The 23,948-nt window shown below is 50.0% G+C and overlaps 2 protein-coding genes across 2 annotated transcripts; both read left to right on the forward strand.

Moving 5' to 3' along the window:
* The first annotated feature begins 693 nt into the window (after positions 1-693).
* SSR2 (signal sequence receptor subunit 2) lies at positions 694-5,412 on the forward strand. The gene is made up of 6 exons (XM_032713174.1): positions 694-819; positions 2,604-2,758; positions 3,667-3,765; positions 4,111-4,219; positions 4,370-4,447; positions 5,096-5,412. The coding sequence occupies exons 2-6, from the start codon at positions 2,604-2,606 to the stop codon at positions 5,204-5,206; spliced, it is 552 nt and encodes a 183-aa protein (XP_032569065.1). The 5' UTR covers positions 694-819; the 3' UTR covers positions 5,207-5,412.
* Positions 5,413-6,636: 1,224 nt separating this feature from the next.
* Positions 6,637-14,963, forward strand: CCT3 (chaperonin containing TCP1 subunit 3). The gene is made up of 14 exons (XM_032713138.1): positions 6,637-6,750; positions 8,354-8,415; positions 8,947-8,997; positions 9,086-9,148; positions 9,735-9,831; positions 10,183-10,300; positions 10,478-10,664; positions 11,164-11,313; positions 11,746-11,878; positions 12,382-12,463; positions 12,585-12,765; positions 13,321-13,566; positions 13,797-13,928; positions 14,605-14,963. Exons 1-14 carry the CDS (start codon positions 6,720-6,722, stop codon positions 14,707-14,709), a joined length of 1,638 nt encoding a protein of 545 aa, XP_032569029.1. The 5' UTR covers positions 6,637-6,719; the 3' UTR covers positions 14,710-14,963.
* Positions 14,964-23,948: the final 8,985 nt, after the last annotated feature.

Genomic DNA, 23,948 nt, shown 5'->3' on the forward strand with positions numbered 1-23,948 from the left:
ATCTCTGAGGGTCTCAGGCCCAGGACAGGTGCTGTGTCAGTGTTTGAGGACTGGGACCAGCCTGTCCTGGCTGCAGCAAACCCTGCAGAGGGGCGGGCTGGGAGGGAGAAGCCCAACCTGTGGTTATGTGGCCTCAATGGCCAACAGAGGTTGAACCTCTGGGTTGCTTTCCATAGTCAGCAGCTTGGAGGAGCTTTGCCCGGGGCAGCAGGGAAAGAGGAAAGAGGGTGCAGGTAGAGTCGTTGGTAAAGACTGTGAGTGGGGAGCTCCAAGGAAGCGTTTGAGGCAGCACATGGAACCAGCACGGGGGCCCCGAAGAGGTGCCCACAGGCTGCTCATGGGGGAATATGTGCATAGAGGAGGCCCCGGGAGGCCCTTCTGCCACCAGAGGCAGCTGCCTGAAAACACGGGCACAGGGGAGCTCTCGAGGCTCCCTGGGAATGCTGGCAGGTTTGTTTTGTTATTGCCTTTGCACCAGGGAGGTCGGGACGCGTCCTGATCCGAGGGCAGCACAAAGCTGGAGCCTGTCTGAGGCGGGTGAATTAAGCAGAGCGACCCCAGTGCAGGGAGGGACAGTCTAGGAGGCCGTGCGTCCCATCCTTGCGGAACTTGCTCCCGATCCTCCTCCGCCCCGGTCCCGCCCTCCGACACTAGGGGGCAGCACAGGACTCTCGCTCTGCGCAGGCGCGGAGTCCCCGCTGGAGGGCGAGGCCGGACTCCATTTCCCGGCGGGCATGGGAGGCCCCGGGGCGCCGTTCAGTGTGTCACTTCCGCTGCGTCTGGGCTGACCTGGCTCTGTGGCGGCGGCGGAGACAGACGGTGAGGGCGGAGCGGCCGCCGGGGCCGATCGGAGCCGATCGGAGCCGTGTCCTCGGCGCTCGGGGCGGACGGGGAGGCGGTGGGGAGGGTCTATGGGGGAGGCTCGGCTGTGGGCTCTGAGGGGCCGGGAGGGACCGGCCAGGCTCTGTCGCTGGAGAGGGTCGGTGTCTCCCGCGGGCAGCGGTGGGTGAACCCGGACTGAGCCCCTGTGCTGCGCGGATGGGCAGGAGCAGCCCACCCGGGCTGGACACGCTGCTATGCGGCCGGAGCAGGGCAAGACTTGGGGGGAAGAAAGGGGCCTCTGGCACAGGCAGCCGGCCGGGCTGCAGCGCTGCAGGGGGGTCCGTGACAAACCTAGGAGGTTCAGCGAGGCCAAGGGCAGGTGCTGAACGTGAGCCAGGGCAACTCCAAGCACAAACACGGGCTGAGGGAGAATGGATGGAGAACAGCCCAGAAGAAAAGGACTTGGGGGCGTGGGTTGACAAGAAGCTCAACATGACCCAGCCATGTGCACTGGGAGCCCAGAAAGCCAACGCTGTGCTGGGCTCATCCCCACAGTGTGGGCAGCACGTGAGGTGGGAAATTCTGCCCCTCTGCTCTGCTGAGGTGAGATCGCCCCTGTATGGTGCCTCCAGCCCTGGGGCCTGCAGCACAGGAAGGACGTGGAGCTGCTGGAGCAGGTCCAGAGGAGGCCACGGAGATGGTCTGAGGGCTGGAGCCCCTCTGCTCTGGAGACAGGCTGGGAGAGCTGGGGGTGTTCAGCCTGGAGAAGAGAGGGCTCCAGGGAAACCTTAAAGCCCTTCCAGTGTCTAAAGGAGCTCCAGGAGAGATGGAGAGGGACTTTGGACAAGGGCCTGGAGTGATTGGACAAGACTTCCCACTACCAGATGGCAGGGTTAGATGGGATACTGGGATGAAATTCTTCCCTGTGAGGGTGGTGAGGCCCTGGCACAGGCTGCTTGGAGAAGCTATGGCTCCCCCATCCCTGGAAGTGTTCAAGGCCAGGTTGGACAAGGCTTGGAGCAACCTGGTCTAGTGGAAGGTGTCTCTGCCCATGGCAGATGGGTGGAACTGGATGGGCTTCACAATCTCCCATCCAAGCCTAACCACTCTGTGACTGTAGAGAGTGGAGCCCCTGACATTGGAGCAGTTTTTGCATTTCTCAGCCCCACCAAGTGTCCTCACGGGTCCTGTTTATAATGTCCCTATGGTCTTGTCCTCTCAACAGGGCAGCTCCTGGGGCACTGAGTTTGGGTGAATTGGGACACCTGGCTTGGAGAGGGACTTTTGGGGATCATGAGGCTGCTGGAGGGAGTTGGTGTTTCCTCAGTGGCTGGAAATAGTAAATAAGAACAAATGTTGGAAGTGAGGAGCTGGTGCTTTCTGCGAAGAACTAACTCTGTTGTGTAAGATAGGGCTGGAAAGCAGCCAGGCTTCACAAGGGCAATTAACTGTTAAGTGCTAAAACTGGTGAAACTGTTAATTTCCAGAGCTTTCAAAGTTACTGGAAGAGGCTTTGTGATCCAAGAGCTTTGCTCATTACTGAGATGTGCAGAGCCCAGAGTTGGATGCGATGATCCTTGTGGGTCCCTCTCAACTCAGAATGTTCGATGATTCTGTAAAGGGCCATGATACTGGCTGGGGCTTTGAAAAGGGAGGAAACTGTTGACTTTTCTTCCATGGCTGCAGATCTGGGACATGGCTATGCCAGTTCTTACAGCCTCCCAGAACAGAGTTCAGAGATTTCAAACAATCAGTGACATTCCACTGACCTGTGTTTCCAGATGAAGCTCCTGCTCCTCACCCTGTGTGCCCTGGTGTCTGTGTCCCGCTGTGAGGATGGTGCCAGGCTCCTGGCCTCCAAATCTCTGTTAAACAGATACGCGGTGGAGGGCAAGGACTTGACTTTGCAGTACAACATCTACAACGTTGGCTCAAGGTAAGTCCTGTCCAGGCTTCAGTACGAACCAGGAGCAAACATTCTGTGTGTGGCTGCAAGGCAGGAGGTGATTTCTGAGCTCCATGATGTGCTGGTGCCTTTGCTCCCTTGAACTCTGAGCTTTCCAGCAGTGCCTGGAGGGTTGACCCTGCAATTTGCCTTTCCCTTCCTCTTCCCTTGTCCCTGCTTTCCCCTCGTGGCTGCTCAAGCTGTCAGTCCAGCATGCACATGTAGCTCCTGTGGTGTCCTGGGACACTCTGCTCCCCATGCACACAGCTCTCTTGACTGGCTTTGTGAGCTCTTTTGCACTTTTTTGTTTTTTTTTTAATAAAAATTCCTTTTTCCTGTCAGGACTTCTCTAAAGACCTGACAAAAGTAAAACAGAACTTCCACAATGCTGGTAAAACGCTTTATTCTCAGAATGAAAAGCTGATTGGACAAAATGCAGGAGAGTATTAAAGTGGTTTGTTTTTTTTTTTTTTTTAGATTTTTTTAAAGGCAGAGTCATGTATGCTGAGTGCAGTACTGCTGAGAGAAGTATTTATGGTGTTGCAATATTGGACTTGTACAATATTAATGAGATACTGTAACTTTATAGGTGGGATTTGTTTATTATTTAGGCCAAAGCGTGTGTCTGTGGGATGGTATCTGCCAAATTCTATTGTGGAAAAACCAGCGTATTTCCTGTCTTTGTGGCTGTTTCTCTCAGCTGTGCCTTCTTCTCTCTGCAGTCTCTCCATAAGACACCTCAGCTCTCCTCGCCATGTTGTGTTGGTGACTTTTCCTCTTTCACAAATCAGTTCTTCCATTGGGTCAGGAGGGAACTGTCAGCCCACTTTGCTGCAGATCCCATGAGCAGATGCCAAGTCTTAAGATTCCATTCTCATCCCTGCCTTTGTTGTGTTCAGTGCTGCCCTGGATGTGGAACTGTCGGATGATTCCTTTCCCCCAGAGGATTTTGGCATCGTCTCTGGCATGCTCAATGTCAAGTGGGACAGGATCGCTCCGTATCTTTTAATGGTTTGAAATTTTCTTCCCCCTGAGCATCCTGCAGCTTCATCCTGTCTTCATGCCCTGTCCCAGAAATTCCCACATGCCAGAGCCTGGACAGGGTGCCCAATCCAAATGCCTGCTTTTCTGGATGGTGCTGTGTAAAATTAAAGCTCCTTGCAGACAGGACCAGGTCCCTAAGTTCCTCTGCCTGGGGAGGAGCAGCTGGGTCAGCCTCGGGGGAGGTGGGTCGGGCTGTCTGTGACCATAAGCATTCGGATCTGTCAGCAGCACTGACTTTTCCACCTGTGTTTTCCTCCTGTAATGAAATCCAACCGTTTTCCTTAACGCCCGGCTCCCAGAGCGAGTAACGTGTCCCACACCGTGGTTTTGCGGCCTCTCAAAGCTGGTTACTTCAACTTCACCTCTGCCACCATCACGTACCTGGCACAGGAGGGAGGACAGGTCGTGGTAAGTGGACGATTTAGAGGAGCCCTGCAGATACCCCTGACAGTGCTCTTGCAGCTGCCTGGTCGGGGTGATGTCCCTGAGCTCTCACCCTGCCCAGCTCTGCCCCAAGAAGGAAAGTGGTAAAGCTTGTCTTTTCCCTGCCTTTTCCAGGTTGGTTTCACTAGTGCTCCCGGGCAAGGAGGAATCCTGGCTCAGCGTGACTTCGACAGGAGGTTCTCCCCTCACTTTGTAAGTACCTTTCAGCTGACAATGGAAATTGCACTGCAGCAGCTGCAGCCCAGCGCAGTGGCTTCCTGCTGCACATGGTGTGTGTGGTTTGTCCTGCAGTCACCTGGAGAGCTCCAGTGGTATTGCAGTTAATCCCTGTGAGTTCTCCATAGGAGCATCACAGAAGCAGCCAAGAGTTCCCACCCCAGCTCTCTCTGTGGAAGAGCTGCACTGTGGGATTTGAGCCAGAAAATTGGAGAGTAGAATCTTAGAACCTTCTAGGTTGGAAGGGACCTACAAGGATCCTGGAGTCCAACTCCTGGCCCTGGACAGGACAACCCAGCAATCCCACCAAGTGCCTGAGACTGTTGTCCAAACTCCTTGAGCTCTGTCAGGCTCGGTGCTGTAACCACTTCCCTTGGGAGCCTATTCCAGTGCCTAATCACCCTCTGGGGGAAGAACTTCTTCTAATATCCAGCCTAACCCTCCCCTGACACAGCTCCATGCTGTTCCCTCAGCTCCTGTCACCTGTCACACAGAGCAGAGATTGGTGCTGCCCCTTGTGAGGAAGCTGCAGGCTGTGGCAAGGTCTCTTCTCAGTCTCCTCCTCTGGCCTCATTGCTCTAAGACTCCTCTGGACTTGACTTGTTTTGACTTTTCTCCCTCTAGTTGGATTGGGCAGCATTTGGTGTGATGACCCTGCCCTCCATCGGGATCCCCCTGCTGCTGTGGTACTCAAGCAAGAGGAAGTATGACACCCCCAAGACCAAAAAGAACTGAGTGGAGAAAAATGCCACCAGCACGCCAGAGCTCGGGAAAGGACAGTCATGACCCCCCCAGAGCAGTGGGTGCTTTTGGGTTGCACTGTCCCCTGCCAGGCATTGCCTGGGCTGTGCTTCAACCCTCTCGGCAAAGGGACTTGATCGCTGTGATTGGGTGTCTTCTGGGTTTTTAAAAAGAAACAAAGAAAACAGTAAAAAACCCAACTAAAAGCCCCCAAATGCTTTGTCAGCCCCTTTCAAGCAGGAATCCCCCCCTGCTCCTCTGTAGGCACGGCGATACGAGTGTGTAAGTGCCCAGAGGGTCTGTTTGTGGGGCTCTGCCCCCTGTGCTACCTCCCAGCCCCCGTTTGCCCTGCTGTATCTTCTCCAGAGTGTCCTGTCTCGGGGCCCCTCTGTTGCTGCATGCCCTATGGGAAGGAGCTTGCTCTGGTGCACCACAGACCTGTTTTGATAGAAGATGTCAGAGCTGCTGCTCTACCGGAAGGGGCAGTACTGGAGGACCCTGTCAATGCTGTTCTCTGTCACACCAGCTTGCCCAGGGCCATGGAGGCTCTGTAAAGGGATGTGGGAGGAGAGCAAGGAGGAGGATTTTAAATTCCTCAAGAATGAGGTGCGCGGATCCCCAGACTGTCCCCTCCTGCACTGGGGATGCTCTGCTTAACTCACCCCGCCCCAGACAGGGTCCAGCCTCTGGGTCCCCAGAGATCAGGACAAGTCCTAACCTCCCTGGTGCAAAGGCAGTAACAAAACAAACCTGCCGGCATTTCCAGGGAGCCTCGAGAGCTCCCCTGTGCCCGTGTTTTCAGGCAGCTGCCTCTGGTGGCAGAAAGGCCCGCGGGTCCGCCTCTATGCACATATTCCCCCATGAACAGCCCGTGTGCACCTCACCAGGGCCGCCTCGCTGGCTCCATGTGCCGCCCCAATGCCCTTTCATCCTAGAGCTCCGAATTCTGAGCCGTTGTCAACAGCTGTCCCTGTGGGCGACACTAAAGGACCGTCCGGGACACAAAATGGCTGCCGACGGTTTGGGGGGGCGGCACGCCCTGGCCGTGAGGGGACACCGGAGCCACGGGCGGGGCCGGGGCTGCGGGACGGGCGGGGCTGCTGTGCGGGGACAGGCGGGGCCGCCTCAGGACCCGCCGCTCCCCCGGGACCACTCTCTGAGGGGGGAAGGGGATGTCGAGGACTTTGGCTCTCAGAGCGAGCTTGGCCGTTGCATCTCGGCCCCGGTGGCCTTCGGTGTGTAGGAGCTCCTTCTGCCCCGCCGCGCCCCGGGTATGCGCATGCGCACTCCACTTCCTTCGCGGCCCCGCCCCGCCCCGGGGTGTCACTCAACAGCCGGAGGTCGGTGGGCGTTCCCGGGGTGAGGTGGTGCCGTTCTGATTGGCCTCCGGGCGCGCGCCCGCGTCGCGATTGGCCGGCGAGGGGCGCGGGGCGGTGCGTGCCGTGGCGGCCCCGTGAGGCGGCAGGTCTGGGGCTCCAGAAGGTTCCGCCGCTCTCCAGCCGCCGCGATGATGGGCCCGCGCCCCGTCCTGGTCCTCAGTGAGTGCTGCCTCCCCGGCCCGGCCCCCCCGGCGGGGTCCCAGGGTGGAGGGTGAGGGAAGGGCAGCGCCGCGCCCCCACCCCGCTTTGCTGCTCGGCCTCCCTGCCGCCATGTTGGGTCCCCTCATGGCCGGGCGCTCCTTCACGGAGCGCGGCCCAGGCGGGCCCGCTCTGCTCCCAGGGGTCCGCCGGGCACCGCTGCCGCCACCGGCGCGTCTGAACTGCCTCTGGTAGTCCCCTACCCACAGCTTCGGCCTGGCCGCTCTATGTGCCCTGCGCGGAAGATCTCTGGCCCCCGCTGCTGTCAGGCCTTTCCCGGCAGCTCTCCGGTTCTCTTTCCCGTTTCTTGTCGGGCCTTTTCAGCGAGTTTCTTTGTGCTACCCCGTTTGAATCCCCTGTGAACCCCAGTTCTCAGGCCCCCCAGCATTGGAAGCTCGTGCAGCTGCCCGAGCGAGTCCAGAGGAGGCCGCGGAGATGTTCCGAGGGCTGGAGCCCCTCTGCTCTGGAGCCAAGCTGGGAGAGCTGGGGGTGTTAACCTGGAGAGGAGAAGGCTCCAGGGGGACTTTAGAGCTCCTTCCAGTGCCCAAAGGAGCTCCAGGAGAGCTGGAGAGGGACTTAGGACAAGGGAGAATGGCTTCCCACTGCCAGAGGGCAGGGTTAGATGGGATATTGAGAAGAAATTCTTCCCTGTGAGGGAAGTGAGTCACTAGCATAGGCATAGGTTGCCCAGAGAAGCTGTGGCTGCCCACTCCCTGGAAGTGTTCCAAGGCCAGGTTGGACGGGGCTCAGAGCAACCTGGCATAGTGGAAGATGTCCCTGCCCGTGGAAGGGGTTTGGAACTAGATGGTCTTTAAGTCCCTTCCAACTCAAACCGTTTTACGATTCTCTCACCACTCTCTAACACGAGGATTTATTTCTGCTTGGGTATCGCATTCCCATCTCTCGATCTGCTCCATTCCCTATTAGTCTAGGAGGCAGACTGTTGGAGCCCAGGGCCCCTTTTGTTCTATCTTACACCTCTCCATGTGGATGCACCTACTTCTGAGTAAATCTGTGCGTACCTGGGCCAGGCTTGTAGTAGCAGAAGAGCAGCCTTCAGCTCTAGGGCAGAGCCTGTTGACAGCTGGTCCGCAGCTGTGATTGTGAGCCTGTGGTACCCCGGGGGCTGCTCACCCTCATGTGCCAAAGGCAACGTCAATGGATTAACTTCATGTTCGCCCAGTTCTTTGAACTGTGCCTAGGCCTCTGTAACTTTTTGTGACTGAACAGTGCTGTGCAACAGCACCTCCTCGGCCATGTGGGATCTGGCAGATCCTAGTGAGTCCCTGCAGTTTGATTTTCTGGGGCAATAGGTTTCTGTTTCAGGGTTGCAGAGCTTTGTCTCAGTTAGGATGCTCACAAGGAGTTCTGTTATAATAGGGAGTGCTTTTGCTGACGCTCCTCTGTCAGTGTGTTTCTCATCATAACTGCAGTATTTATAATGTAATCTCTGAATTTAGAATAGGTCACATGTCATATGTGTGTGACTGAGAAGTGTGGCTGCATCCTTACTGCACTGTGCTTGATTGTGCTTGATTAAATTCATTTTTTCTGTGTGCTTTAGGTCAGAACACAAAACGTGAGTCTGGAAGAAAAGTCCAGACAGGAAACATCACTGCTGCAAAGGTACCAAATTCTCGTATCAGGCTGTTTTGATTATTCTTTATTTCTCCGTGTGTGTGTATTTTTATATTTCTGAGGGAAAGCTGGATCTGAAGCATATTTTCTCTAGTCTATATGAACCCAGAATAGAAGAAGCAACATAGAAAATAATTTCCTGTGTTAACAGAAGATATTTTTATACTTTTATATAAAAATTCTGTATAAAAAATAAAACATCTGCACTATTCATGTAAGGGGTGCCCTATAACTGCACATAGAGGGGTTTAACCCACCAAACCTCCTTTCTCTGCAAAGTCTGAAAGCACCTCGGTTTTGACATCTGACTGAGATAATAATACAGTGTAGTACCAGTGCCCTTATAATCCCTGCGTTCTCATTTCCAGACAGTTCTTAAACCTTGTCTGCATCTCAACCATGGCAGAGTTGTTGGGTCGCTTAAATTTCACAGGGACTGCTGGTTTCAGACCCACTATGGGGTTTTTTTAGACTTTTTGACGCTTACCTGTAGTGCTTCATTTCTTTGGTTTCCCCTAGACCATTGCTGACATTATCCGAACATGTTTAGGACCAAGAGCTATGATGAAGGTAAGAACTTGCGCTGTTCTCTGGGGTGTTTCTAGGCAGCTGCATCACCAATGTTGCAGCACAAGTATTGGTTTTCTTGTGGTTGCAGATGCTTTTGGACCCCATGGGTGGCATTGTGATGACCAACGATGGCAATGCTATTCTTAGAGAAGTAAGTTTCTCCTGAAGGGTTGTCTTGCTTAACACGTGAGTCGGAATATTCTGGAGTCTTGGGTGCCAATAGAGCTGTATGATCTCATCTGTCTTGAGAGCCAGCAAGTACTAATAAGCTCCACCAAGAAAGGTGCTCACTGGGGAGGAGTGAAACATTTCCAGCAAATGCTCTTGTTCTGCAGAAATGTAGGTTTGATCCTGGGATGGGAAGTTTTCATGGAGTTTTTATAAGACTGATGTAAATGCTTTGGTAATTGTAGCTATAATCAGTTGCATCAAGATCTTCTGAGTAGACAGCGATGTTCACAATGCCACGTAATGATACCAAGAAATTATTTTCTCTCTAGTACAAGTGCTGTTAAAAGAACATCCAAAAAACTCTAATGCTTGAAAAACTGTGAGGGACACAACGTTGTCAAATTCAAAGGCTTGGGTTTGGTCAAAAAAGAAGGAAGAGCTTTGCTGTGGTTGTGCAGAATGCCTTTAAAACTGTATTAAAGCTGTGATATTTGTTCCATTGAGCAATGCAAGATGTTTCTGCTTTAGTATTCTGGAACAAATCCATACCCCTTGCTCCTGCACAGATCCAAGTCCAGCATCCAGCTGCAAAATCAATGATAGAGATCAGCCGCACGCAGGATGAAGAAGTCGGAGATGGGACCACATCTGTCATTATCCTTGGTAAGGAGGCTGACTCAGACAGTTTGTTTAGAGGCTGGAGTTCGCCCTCTTTGCTTATCAGGGCCCATAATGAGTTATTTGCCCACCTTAAAATGGATAATTTTTTTTTTTTTACTGTGCAAGAGCATGCTTTGTTCATGAGACCCTTAGGTGATCAGCTCCATGCTTTGGGAAGCTGTGCTTTCCCTGGGATAACCACCACTAAGGGTAAAGAAAGGTATAGGTAATGTTAGAGCTCCTTGCATGGATAGAAAATACATTTTGTCTGGTATGCTGCTCTTCTGTCTTGAGTGGCAGTTATCCTCCTAATTTATCTGAGGGATTTTGATTTATTTTTAATTTTTTTTTTAGCTGGAGAGATGCTCTCTGTTGCTGAACACTTTCTTGAACAGCAGATGCACCCAACTGTGATCATCTGGGCTTATCGTAAGGCTTTGGATGACATGATCAGTATTCTGAAGAAAATTGGGTAAGTATGGGCTGGTGGGAGTTAGAAAGGAGGGATGTGGGCTTTCTGTACTGCTTCAAGCAGCTGCTGCTTTAGGCGGTTATGTTACAATACAATTAACATAACTGGAGAGGGACTCAAAGGGACAAATAGCTTGGAGTAATATTCAGTTTGCTCTTTGTTTTTTCTTTGTCCCAGCACTCCAGTGGATGTGAACAACAAAGAGATGATGCTTAAAATAATAAAGAGTGCGATAAACACCAAGGCAATAAACCGCTGGTCTGACTTGGCCTGTAGCATCGCTCTTGATGCCGTTAAGACTGTGGAGTTTGAAGAAAATGGCAGAAGGGAAATTGATATTAAAAAATACGCAAAAGTAGAAAAGGTGAGTGTGTCCTGAACTGTTTCTTATCCCTGTGTCCCCCTTTCTTGTTCTGAACTAGCTGACTGTGGGGTGCAGTGGGAAGAATTTTGTGTTACCTCTCTGCAGTCCACAGACATAACCACCCTCAAAGATATTTCAGTCAGTGCTGTTGGCTTCGCTGGTTTGCACTGCAAAGAGGGACTGTTATTTCAACCCTTTTGGAATATTTGTCAAAAAGATAATTTCAGTTGTATTTGGAAGATGGAAGACGAAACGCGTTGCCAGGCAGTAGGATGTGAAAAGTTTCTTAAGCTCTTCCACAGCTTCTCACTTGAAATCTAAGTCAACGTGCACTTAAAATTAAACTTTGTATCATGACCTGGATGCGCTATGATTACTTGGGAGAGGTTTTCCCTTTTCTGTACATGGGACAGACAGTTTCAGGAGAAACCTTCAGATACACAGGTTTTTGTGGACTAAACTGACTCGTCTCATTTCCCCCCTTCCTTGTGTCTGTCAGATTCCAGGTGGTTTTAGTGAAGACTCATGTGTTTTGCGTGGAATCATGGTGAATAAAGATGTGACCCATCCTAAAATGCGTCGTCTTATTAAGAATCCACGCATTGTCCTTCTGGATTGTTCTCTAGAGTACAAGAAAGGAGAGAGCCAGGTAATGTGGGTCCTGTTGGAGATGTCCACCACTCTTGATTTAGGACATGTAAAGTGAACAAATGCAGATGGCTTGTTAAAAGCACAAGTGGTGAAAGGCTTTCTGTGTTGTGCCTCTCAAAGGCGTTCTGCACATGTGGGCTAATTCTGCTGTGGAGTCCAGAAAAACGGGAGTGAGGCCACAGCAGTTTGACTCATTGAAGCAGCTACAACAGTTTGTGTATCTGTGTGCTGGTAAAGAGCCAAAGAAATATTTCTGAGCTTGAGCTAATGCTAAGGCTCGGCTGACACGATGTCACAGTTTCTTTGACATCCCTGGCTCTTTCCCTGGTGATACTGGAGGAGTTTAGCTGCTTGACGTGGGGGATGTGTGTCTTAACATGGTGAAGGGTTGGGATGAACACACTGAGCTGTTTACATGTCTTTTGTGCAGACTGACATTGAAATTACACGAGAGGAAGACTTTGCCCGCATCCTGCAGATGGAGGAGGAGTACATTCAGCAAATGTGTGAGGATCTGATAAGAGTCAAGCCAGATCTGGTCATCACAGAAAAAGGAGTTTCTGGTAATAGCACACATGATCCTTCTTTGTGTTGAATTCATTTCACTGAGGTTCATGATGTTAAATGGTGTTAAATTCACGGTTCAGAAACTTGAAAAGAAACCAAAAAAAAACCCCAGGAGCAAATTAGCACAACTCCTCCCCAAACCTGGTGTGGAACCTAGTTTTGGTTTGTATTTTAGCTTTCTAGCAAGTAGTTGTACACTGCGGGCATTGAAGTTGATCCTTGGCGTTGCCATGTGAACTTGGACTCTTACAATAATATTTTGCTTTTTCAACATTTTGGAAAGATACCAAAATACAAGTGAGGCTGTCTTAAACTCTTGAGAGCTGTGCTGCCATTTTGCCTTGCAGCCTGGTTTAAGAAGCTACGTTTAGGGTTTTTTCCAAAATCCTTTTTGCTTTAAAGACTGGAACTAGAATAGCTGAGTTGATCACTGATAAACACATAAAATTTGTCACAATACCACTGATTCATCACTAAATTTGCAAAGATCTCGTTTCAGACCTGGCCCAGCACTACCTGATGAGAGCCAACATTACCGCCATCCGCAGGGTGCGGAAGACTGACAACAACCGGATCGCCAGGTGAGTGCCGGCTCCTGTCTGGAACCCGTTCCTGCTGTGCATGGCATGGGCGTGTTCTGATCTTGTTCCTTCTCCCCAGTTCTTATCTGTGAGTGTCTGATGTGATGTTTTGGTGTTCCAGGGCCTGCGGAGCTCGCATCGTCAGTCGCACAGATGAGCTCCGGGAGGAGGATGTGGGAACTGGTGCCAGGCTCTTTGAAGTGAAAAAAATAGGAGATGAGTATTTTGCCTTCATCACTGATTGCAAAGAACCCAAGGCTTGCACTATCATCCTGCGGGGAGCCAGCAAGGAAATCTTAGCGGTAAGTGTGAGGAGGGTAAGCATGGGTTGCTTCACCTCCTGTCCCAGCCACGTTCGTGGTGTCAGTAAGTCATGGCCAGCAGACTGTGGGCTGAGCTTTCAGCTGATGTGGTGCTCCAGTTAATAATGAGAGGGGCAGCAGAGCTGGGGAAGGGTCTGGAGCACAAGGAGCAGCTGAGGGAGCTGGGGGTCCCAACAGGGATCTCTGAGTCTCTCTACTGCTACCTGACAGGAGGTTGTAGCCGGGTGAGGGTCAGGCTCTTCACCCTGGTAACAAGTGACAGAACAAGAGGAAATGGCCTCAGGTTGCACCAGAGGAGGTTTAGATTGGATATTAGGGAAAATTTTTTCATGGAAAATGTGGTCAGGCACTGGCACAGGCTGCCCAGGGCAGTGGTGGAGAGTCCCCATTCCTGGAGGGGTTTAACAGCCATGTGGGTGTGGCACCTGGGGACATGGGTTAGTGGTGGCCTTGGCAGCGCTGAGGGAATGGTTGGACTCTGATCTTAGAGGGCTTTTGTAACCTCAGCAATCCTGTGATCTGTGCCTGTTGCAGGAGGTGGAGCGCAACCTGCAGGATGCCATGCAGGTGTGCCGGAATGTCCTCATGGACCCACAGCTGGTGCCGGGCGGGGGAGCCACCGAAATGGCTGTGTCCCATGCACTGACCGAGAGGTCCAAGGGCATGACAGGTGTGGAGCAGTGGCCCTACCGTGCAGTGGCCCAGGCTCTGGAGGTCATTCCCCGGACGCTGATCCAGAACTGTGGTGCCAGTACCATCCGTGTTCTGACCTCACTCAGGGTAAGGCATGGGGCACCAGGAGGGAGTCAGCCCCTTCCCGCTCTGCACAGCCCTAGGGATCAGTCACCCTTCACAGCAATGCCTTTGTCAGGCTGCCAGTAACGTTCTTGTGTGAACTCCAAAATTGAGACTGTTCTAATGGCCTGTTACTGTTTCCTGAGCCCATGGTCGCTGTGAGCTTCTAGAGGGGAATTTGCTGTCTCACCCTACACCTGTCTTTCTGCTTCCAGGCCAAGCACACCCAGGAAGGCAGCCAGACATGGGGGGTGAATGGGGAGACTGGAGCCCTGGTTGACATGAAAGAGCTAGGGATCTGGGAACCCTTGGCTGTCAAACTGCAGACCTACAAAACAGCCGTGGAGGTAAGGAGAGGTGGGAACTCCAGAGCCTCTGTGGCATATCCCTTGCGAGAGGAGGATGTCCCTCCCTTTGCACTGGGGTGCTTGGGTGGGTGTCACACATCCAGCATGGGCTGTGCAGGTGTCTGAGCTTGCTGCTGTCAAAGGTGAGATGATGAGAGATGTGGGAGCCCAGACTCAGGCTTTCCCAAAGCTTGGGTTTTGGTCCTGTGGTTAAAATTCAGCATATTCCATCCCACCTTTTCCTCCAGATGGTTCTCACAGGGACAGGCTGCTTCCAGGGCCAGACAGAGCTGCATGTGAGCAATCCCATGCCAGCAGCATGCTGGAATTGTCAGTGCCCTGGGCGCTTTATGCTGACTGGGGCTGCCGTGTGTCAGCTGCCCCCCTCATTACAGATCCTGCCATTCTCTCACTGGTGTTGGATCAAAGGCTGTTCCTCAAAGGGACACTGTGTCTGTTCTCTGTCAGTCAACGAGAAAAGATGGGCGTTCTTGTTTCCGTGGTGGGGGGTAAAGCAGCCCCTTGCTGCTCCCACGTGCCTGCAAGGCACAGTGTCCCTTCTCCTGTGCTGAAAGAACCATAGGTTGGTGGTTGCATGGCATGTGAGCTGGGCAGGCTGGGTTTTGTTTTTTGTGCTGAGCTCCTGACGAGCCCTGGGTGCGGGGTTTCTCTGCAGACTGCAGTTCTCCTCCTCCGTATTGATGATATCGTGTCGGGGCACAAAAAGAAGGGTGACAACCAAAGCAAGCAGCCCGCGGCGCCCGAAGCAGCCCAGGAGTGAGGGGTTGACTCTCCACCAGAGAGAACCAGCTGCCTCAACCTTGACACAGGGATGAGCTCTCAATGCAGTGACCCAGTGCTGAGGCTGAGCCGGGGAAGGTTTGTCTGAAGTCTGGGAGGGATGGAGAAAACCCTGGACATAGGGAAAAGTCTGTTACTGTTGGTGTCTCTGCACTGGGGGACACTGCTCCTGGGGTGAGGGTTCCAGACTGAAACTTCTCCTCTTTGCCCCAAAATAAACATGTTGTTTCAGGCTCTGTGTGTTTAATGCCCATGGCGGAGGAGGGGGTTGCGGGCAAGTAGGTCTGTGACAACCCCAGGAGGTTCAGTGAGGCCAAGGGCAGGTGCTGAACCTGCATCCAGGCAACCCCAGGCACAAACACAGGCCCAGGGAGAAGGGCTTGGAGGTGTGGGTTGACAAGAAGCTCAACGTGACCCAGCCACGTGCACTGGGAGCCCAGAAAGCCAATGCTATGCTAGGCTCATCTCCAGCAGCCTGGGCAGCACATGATGGGGGGATTCTGCCCCTCTGCTCTGCTGAGACTCCACCTGCAGTGCTGCCTCCAGCGCTGGGCCCCCCAGCACAGGAAGGGTGTGCAAGGAGGGACAAGTCCAGAGAATGAGATATGGGGGAAAAAATTCCTTCCTGTGAGGGTAGTGAGGCACTGGCACAGGTTGCCCAGAGAAGCTGTGGATGCCCCATCTCTGGGAGGTGTTCAAGGCCAGGTGGGACAAGGCTTGGAGCAACCTGTTGGAAGGGGTTTGGACCTAGGTGGTCTTTAAGGTCCCTTCCAACCCGAAGCAGTCTTGTTCTGTGATTCCCTTTATCATTTCGCTCCAATTCTGTGACAGCCCATGGAAGCAGGAAATCCCCTTCTGTGAGCCTTGGCTGGAGCAATTTCCAGCTCCATGCGCGCCACAGGCAACGCAGCTTTGCGAGCACATTGGTCAAAGCAAGGCAGTGTCTGTCATGCTATTCCTTTTATTTTATTACAAAACCCTCAGTACCTCAACACACCTCAACCCTGCACAGAGCAGCCAGAAAGAACAGCCACAATGCAGTTGTAGCAGGATGCTCTGTCCTTGGAATGTGGTCAAGCAACTCGGAACAGTGCCCTATTTGCAAGGATGTTAGTGCTGGACTGAGACGGGGTGTATCATGCTGGGTTTGGTGTTGAATTATGCTAAAACTAATCTACCTCAAATTACCCCAAAGTTAACATCCCAATAGTGAAGCAAAGATTTGGCAGATACGGTAAAGTATCATCCAAAAATGCTAAGCTATCACAGTTGGGCCAGAGCCTGACAGTCAGTCACTTCGTACTATAAAGGTCCAGTCCACTTTCATACGGCAAGTTCTTCTAACATACACCTTCCATGGAGCGTGTGTGTGTGGAGATTCCTCCCCTGAGCCGGGGACATCTTTCAAGGTTACTCCTCGAGGCTGAGTGAAAGACATATACCCACAGCTGTTGGTATGGGTGAGTTACATCAACCTCTAATTAGTAACTATTTCTTTCTTTTTTGGTAGCTTTGATATAAATGCTTGGATATAGTGAACTATACTACGCTATACTAGTAATTTTAGCTTCTATACTGTGTAGTAAATAATTCAGATTAAAATATTTATGTCTAATCATTTATCATAATAAATATTTTTATATAAATATATCTGATTTACCATCCTTAGTCCTGCAGCACAAAGTTGTACAAAGGTTCAATCGCACCTCTATAATTCCTTAAACCATTGGCAGTCTGTGGCTAAGATTGGATTCAGCTGCACCCAGGCTCCTGTCTGAGAAGGAGTTTAAAAAGCAAGGGAACCCTTTCTGCACCTCATGACTCAGTGGGAGGGCTTCTCTAATAAACTTTGTCTGAAGCTCCTACTCCACCTGCAGTAGAAGTTCTCTACTCAACACAAAGCTTCCGAGAGAACAGCATCGACAGGGACCTTCCATGTGTCTCCCTTTGGGACAGAGCTGCAGCAGTATTAGAGTGTCTGCTACAGGCATATGTCCTGTGCTGAGTTGTCAATAACCAAAATAGCCTATATGTGATAAAAAAAATGTAAAAACTAATCAAAATAGTATAAAAATATAAAATTTGTAGGAGAGGGGCCAAGGGATAAACACATGTATGATTTTAACCTGTCAGGCTTTCAGTATTCAAATAACAAATTACATCAAATGACATTTGTTTGACCTGACAAGTTCATGGCTCTCAGGTGCCACTGTTGCCCAGGGTGACTAAAATATTGGAACAAAGTAGGTTAAAAAATGCTCTATTATTGGCCCTCTCCAAGGTATTTTAAAACAAGCATTGTTACATATCAGAAAGGTACACTGGTTATGAGGAGAAAATAAACTATGTATTTTACAAAGAATTGAAGCTTTTTCTCATAAGGAATACTGTCCATATAGTGATGCATTGCATGAACATTTGATGCTTCTGGGGTGATGGTTCTAATATGAATAATAAAGTCTAAAATTAAATAAAGTTTAAAATAAACTCTAAAATACAAAGCTAGAATAAAGACAAATAAAATAAAGCATTGAGTAAAATAAAATAAAGAACCTAAATAAAAAAGCTTAAAATCAAATATCTCTGCACTGGAGGAACTGCATCAGCCCCCTCTGAACTCAAAACATTCCCTGACTCCCAACCCCCTTTCCCCCCGAAAAATACCCAAACTCCCCCTCATTGCAGCCAGGTTCCAGGGGGGGGAGCGGGGGGCGGGAGGGAGCCCCTGAGAATGCCTCCCAGCTCCATTTTGAGGTGTCCTGCTCCATTTTGCTTCCCCCCACCTCTATTTGGGGTCCCCCATCCATTTTGGGGCATTGTTTGGGACTTTTTTGGGGGTTTATTGCTGGGACGGTGGTGCAGGGGGCTTATCGGGATTGACCCCTGTTGTGGGGTCCTCCCCCATAGTAACAGGGTTCTCCACAGGTGCTCACACACACACACACACACGCGCACACTCACACAGTTGTGTGCACTCACGTGGTCTCACACACACAGAGCTGTGCATGCTCACATGTGCTAACACACACACAGTGTGCTCAGGCCCTCAGGCCTAACCCCTTCCAGCATCCCCTGCACTCCCACAATCTCACATGTATGTGGCACTTGTGTCTCCGCCCTCCCCGTGTCTGTGTCTGTGTTGGGGGGATCCCAGCTGGAGATCTGACCACCCCTTTTGTACCACACCACCCCCCAGATCATCTCCAGGGTGCCCCCCCTTCTCCCGTGACAGAGCCCTCCAAGGCCCCAGTGACATCCCAAACCTCTCAGGGGCACCCCAAAACCTCCCTAGTGAAACCCTAAAACCCACACAGGCAACCCAAAACACCTCCCTCAGTGAGTCCCCTTTTCAGCCCCCCAGACCAACTGCAACAACTACAACCAGGGTATCCCATGGCCTGAGCACCCCTATGGCCAAGCCCCCCGAAGCCAGGGTTTGGGGGTGCAGAGGAGGCTTAGGAGGGTCCCAGTACTCATCTTCCCATGTCAGAGCCCCCTAAGGTGAGATTTCTGAGGAGAACCCTAAAATAGGGAGACACACTCAAAATGGAGGGAAGCAACATCAAGGGGACTGGGGGGACCCTAAAGTGGAGGGGGGGCCTCAAAATGATGGGGGAATCTTGAAGTACAGAGGACCACCCCGAAATATAGGGGGAAGACCCCAGAATGGAGGGGGAAGAACTCAGAATGGGGGAGAACACAAAAATGTAGGGAAGGATTGCAAAATGGAGAGGGGATCCCAAAGTGGGGAGGGAACCTAAAATGGAAAGGGAGAATTCCGAACTGCAGGGGAAACCCCAAAATGGGGGAAGGGGGCCAAAATGGAGAGAGAGGTACCCCAAAGTGGTGCCTCTTGGAGAGGGGACATCCCAAAATGGAGAACAGGGACAGAGAAATGGAGGCGTGACACCCCAAAATTTGGGAGTAAGCCCAAAATGGAGTAGGCATCCTGAAATTGATTGGCACCCCAGCACTGGGGGGGACCCAAAACGAAGGGGGAACCTGAAAAGGAAGGAGGGACACAAAATGGAGGGCAGAAACCCCAGATAAAGGAGGGACACCCCAAAATGAAGAAGAAAGTAGAAAGCGGAAGGGGGAAAGGCAAACATTTCAGGGAAACTCCTGAAATGGAGATTGAAGAACTCCACAGCACCCCAAAAAGAAGTGGGACCCCCATATTATGCCCACCACCACCTTTATCACCCTTTCACCCCAAATCCAATGCTGCCCACGTTTCTCAGGAGGTCAAATAACACACTTTTACTGGCAAACTTTAGAAAATAAGGGGACTTAGCGAAAGTTTAAAGGGCAACATTCAACCAAAATAAAGCATTTCACAAAGCAATGACTTAGCACATGCTAACCTGCACAGTTCAACAAAATTCAACCCCTCCAGCTTTAAGTAACCCAAATATCAAAAAAGGAGATTAGAAGAAGAGATTAGAAAGAGAGAGAGGAAAAGAAAGAGCATAGAACCAGCTCCCAGGAGTTCGGGAAATGGCAGGGGCAAGACCACGTGGACACCACATGTTTTTGGCTTTATCTGCTCTGGCCCTCTGTGGCCAGAGCACCCAGGTGGGACTTTTGGCTCACTGAGCACTCTGGGGCTGGACTGGAGCTCCAAGATGGGGTGTGGGGCAGCGGTCCTGCTTGTGCCAGTGACTGACAGCTGCTCCAGGGCTCCAAGGGGCCGGAATATGGAACAGGGCACTATTCCACTTTTGTGAAATTCAACCTGTCCCTTAACATCCCCCCCCCAGCCCACATACTTGAGTTGGTCTGAGCCAATAATGAATATAATAATCCAGCGTCTCACACAGTCCTCCTGTGCTGGACACTGGTGAGTCACCTTGAGTGTTGTGTCCAGTTCTGGACTCCTCAGTGCAAGAGAGGCTGGAGCATGTCCACAGCCAGGAATGGAGCTGGGGAAGGGTCTGGAGAGTCAGTCATCAGAGCAGCTGAGGGAGCTGGGGGGAATGCTCAGTCTGGAGAAAAAGAAGATTGGGGGGACCTTCTTGCTCTCTACAACTTCCTGATAGGAGGATAGAACCAGACAGGAGTCGCCTTCTTCTTCCAGGTATTAATTATACAATCAACAGCAACTATACAAAAAATGTTCAGACCAAATTTGTTTCCAACCCACTCTGGGCAGATCTGTTGTTATCTCAAACCTTTGTGCCACACACTAGGCACAAAATGAATTTCTCATGGTATTCTTCAATTTGGTACCCCCACTAAAACCGTGTGCAACTCCACCCTGCCCCCCTCCAACTTGAGACGCAAAAGGCAAAGATCATGGCTTGAGAAAAGAACAGTTTACTGAAAACAGCAATAAGATATGGAAACAAACGGTAGCAGCAAGAATATTAGTAAAAAAAGCGAATAAAAGAGAGAGTGATTCACATACAAAAAACGCTCACCACGGGGCTCATGGACCCAACCACAGCCACATTGCCCCGAGCACATGAGAGCCCTTCCTTCTGGAAAAAAGCAACTTCCTTCCCCCCAGCCCTGGTTTTGACCTGAGGAGATATAAAATAACCTCTGGGTCCTAGCCATGCCACCTTTCACCTACTGCAAAAAATTCACCCCGCCCTGGCCAGAACCAGGGCACAAGGCGAAGGAAGGAAAGGGAGAGGTAAGCCAAGGCAAACCCAGGCAAGGGAGTGGAAGGCAAGAAAAGGCAAAGCAGGGGTAGGAAGTGAAAGGCAAGGTAAGCCAAGGCAAGAGAGTGGTAGCAAAGGCAAGACAAGGAGGTGGCAGGAATGGTAAGGCAAGTAAGGAGTAGGCAAGGCAGTGAAATGGAGGGGTAGTCAAGGCAAGACAAGGGAGTTGTAGTCAAGAAAAGGCAAGCAATGAGTAGGCAAGGCAAGGCAATGCAAGGGAATGCAAGAGAAGGGAAGGGAAAGCAAGGGAGGGGTAGGCAAGAAAAGAAAATATGTGTAGGTAAGGTAAGGCAAAGGAGGGGGAGGTAAAGCAAGACAAGTCAAAACAACTTTGGCATAGGCAAGGCAGGGGAAGGGAGGAGTAGTAGACACAAGGAAGGGGTAGGATCAGAAGGGAAGGAAAGGACATGGACCCAGTGTTCCAAGTGCAGATGATAGGCTGCAGCAGCCATGAGCAGCTTTCTGTCCTGATACGTTTTGTGAGTGAGAGCGGTTCCCGACATTTACAATTATCGAGTTGGTTTTGAAATTCAACTTCTAAAAGGGGATGACTGCTCTTCCTTAGAAATGACGGTGTTTGTGCTGCAAATGATTGGGTACTCAGGGAGTGAAAGGAACAGCAAGAGTTTTTTATCTGGCACCTTTTGTGTGGGAGTAATATCACGATGTATTCAACTTTGCAGGTTGTCTCCACATTTCAGAGGTGGTCGATGTAAGCAGCTATCCCCAGCCTTGAGTCACCCGGTGTGCAGATGAATAGACTGCCTAGGAGAGGTAAAACCCCTGTAACAGCGTTCTGCTATCTTTGTATGGGAACAATACCAGGATGTATTCTATTTTGAAGGTGTGGACATAGTTCTTCTCTTTGGCAAGGAAACCAATTTTGCATCCACACTTTGGGTGATTTAAAGAGTGTTTTGGAGAATTTAATAACTTTTCCCCATATACAGTGTTACTGAATGGAAGTGTTGACCTGGTAAAGCAGGAATGTAAAAGCCAAGCTGTTGAACTTTTTGTCTTTTAGTGTCAGAGATGTGGTTCAGTTCAGATGTGGATCCTGACTCTGTGAGACTGAAGGATTATAATGCTACACAGAGTTGAGAAGAAAAGCGCAGAGTATCGAGGTGTGTGGTGCAGTTCAGTGCGTGCAGCTGAAGGTAGAACCAGCAACAGTTTTTTTCATCTGGCACTTTTGTGATCTGTGTTTTGCTAGATATTTTCAATTTTGGAGCTGGACTCTGAGAGAGTGAAAAGAATTCCTGGTGCATATAATTGGGAAGGGGTCATGTTGCTACTTGAGTGTGACACAAAAAAAAAAGTTTGCAAATGGAAAGGGAAGGTCAGTGGAATATTTCTGGCCTGACACGATTTGTTTGAGGGTAGTGACTAGACTTGTTCAACTTGGATCTGCACTTTAGCCGGTTTAGCGATAATTCTGGTACATTTACTTCTTTTGCAAGTCCATACCGCCATCGTGTGGTGTTTGTGAACCCGCGACAGTGACAAGATCTTTGTTTTGGCACCATTAGTGTGGAAGTAGTTAGTGGAGGGTTTCAATTTTGGACCATGGCTCCTTGAGACTGAAAGAATGTGATCCTGCATGTAGCTGGGAAGGAAGGCAAAATGTCTCATTGGCAGTTAAGTTTTATAAATTGCAAAAGAAGGGTTCAGTCCAGGACTGAATTTCTTTTGGAACATTTTCTGAGGGACTAGCTGCTGAACAGATATAGTTTTATATCTCATCTTTCCGAGACTGAAAGTGTATGAGAGTACATAATGTGAGCAGGAAAATGCAGAGAACTGCACAGTGTGATTCAGTTTATGAACTGCAAGAGGAAAGTTAAGGCCAACAATGGCTTTTTTACTAAGATTTTTATATGGGAGTGATTGCTGGACTTTTTAACTTTTGAAGATGAGCTCTGCAAGACTGAGAGATTATGATTAAGTTGAGCAGAAAAGTGCCTATCTCATCTCCAGGGTGTGTGTTGCTTTTCAAAGGATGTGAAGTAAATGTGAGGTCAAGGCAACAAGATCTTTCTCATCTAGCATACTTTGTGATTGAGATTTTTGCCAGTTTGTAGCGGGTTCGTTGAGAGTGAAAAAAATGTGATGACACATTCATCTGGAAAGAAAAAACACCTTTGTGCATGTGTGCGTAGTACAGTTCGCAGCCTGCAAAGGAAAGGTGATGCCTAGCACTGTTTTTTTTTTCTGGGAGTTCAAGGTGGAGATAGCAACAGCTTGCTGAGTGGATACCTTCTGTGATCAATATTTACGACTGACAGTTTAGGAATCTCTGCAAGACAGGAATCTCTGCAAGATTGAAAGAATGTGACAGTACATAGAGTATGAAAGGAAAGTTCATAGCCCAGGTTTCCAAACACAAGGGGAAAGGTCCGAAAGAGCTTTTTGTCCTGGCTGTGTGAGATGCAGCCAGAAACTGTTCAGTTTAGATTCAGACTGCAAGAGTGCAAAGAATGTGATGGTAGGAAAAGCAGAGAAGGAAACTCCCTGGCATGTCGAAACAGAAGCAGTTTCCTGGACACATTTTTTCTGTGCAGGAAGCACATGGACATTTCAGATCCTGTGAGACTGAACGTGCTTGAGGCTACATATAGCAGAGACTGGAAGTGCGGTTGATGCCTCAAAATGCATATTGTATAAGATTTTATTCGATAGTACTTTAAGCTTGCTAAGCATCTTTGTATAAGAGTTCTAAAAATGTTGTTTAACATTCTTTGTCAAGAATCCCAACAGACAAAAGATTTTAGCAAGTTGAAGAGCTACCATCCGCAGAAATGTTCTAAGAAATAGATATAAGAGAGTCACACCACTTCTGATATAAGTAGTACAAGCTACCTAGAGGTCTTGAAGATGTTCCAAAGAGGACAGAGATGATGAAGATGACAAAGATGAAGATGAAGGGATGGTCATTTTGAGACCACAGACTCAAACCCGGGAGGTGTGGTGAGGGTGGTTCAATGGGAGGAACGGTTTTGGGGATGGATGTAACGGATGTGGTAATGTCCAAATACTGTAATTAGAAAATGAATATTGTAATTAGATGATAGTATAAAGTTGTAAAGGCCTATGCCAGTGGGGTGTGAAATATATTTTTGCGTGCTAATGGCACCACAATTAAAGAAGTGCTTTTTGCCTTGTAATACACGAAACTGTGCAGAGAATTATTTCTCCAACTTAAGGCAACAGAGTGCACCACGGTTGTGTGTGCAGTTTACTGGCTGCAAAAGAAAAGTAACTGCCACTTGACTGTAGTACAAATACAAGTTTGTAAATGGAAGGGAAGGTCTATAGGGAACAGAGATTATATGACTTTGGGAGAAACTTAGAAGGGGAACTTGGCAAGATAAATGCAGACGTGGTGAGATATATAATTGTGTGTGGGAAACTGTTGTAGTGTTAATTTTCATGGACAGAGAATGCTTAACGAAAAAGTAGATACAGAGAAAAGCCAATAATAGGAATTTATTGCTGATGTAACAGCGTGTATAAATGGTGAAAGAACTGTAATAAACGATTCGATGTATACCAC

Source organism: Chiroxiphia lanceolata, chromosome 29, assembly GCF_009829145.1.
Source record: "Chiroxiphia lanceolata isolate bChiLan1 chromosome 29, bChiLan1.pri, whole genome shotgun sequence".
Taxonomy (NCBI): Eukaryota; Metazoa; Chordata; class Aves; order Passeriformes; family Pipridae; genus Chiroxiphia; species Chiroxiphia lanceolata.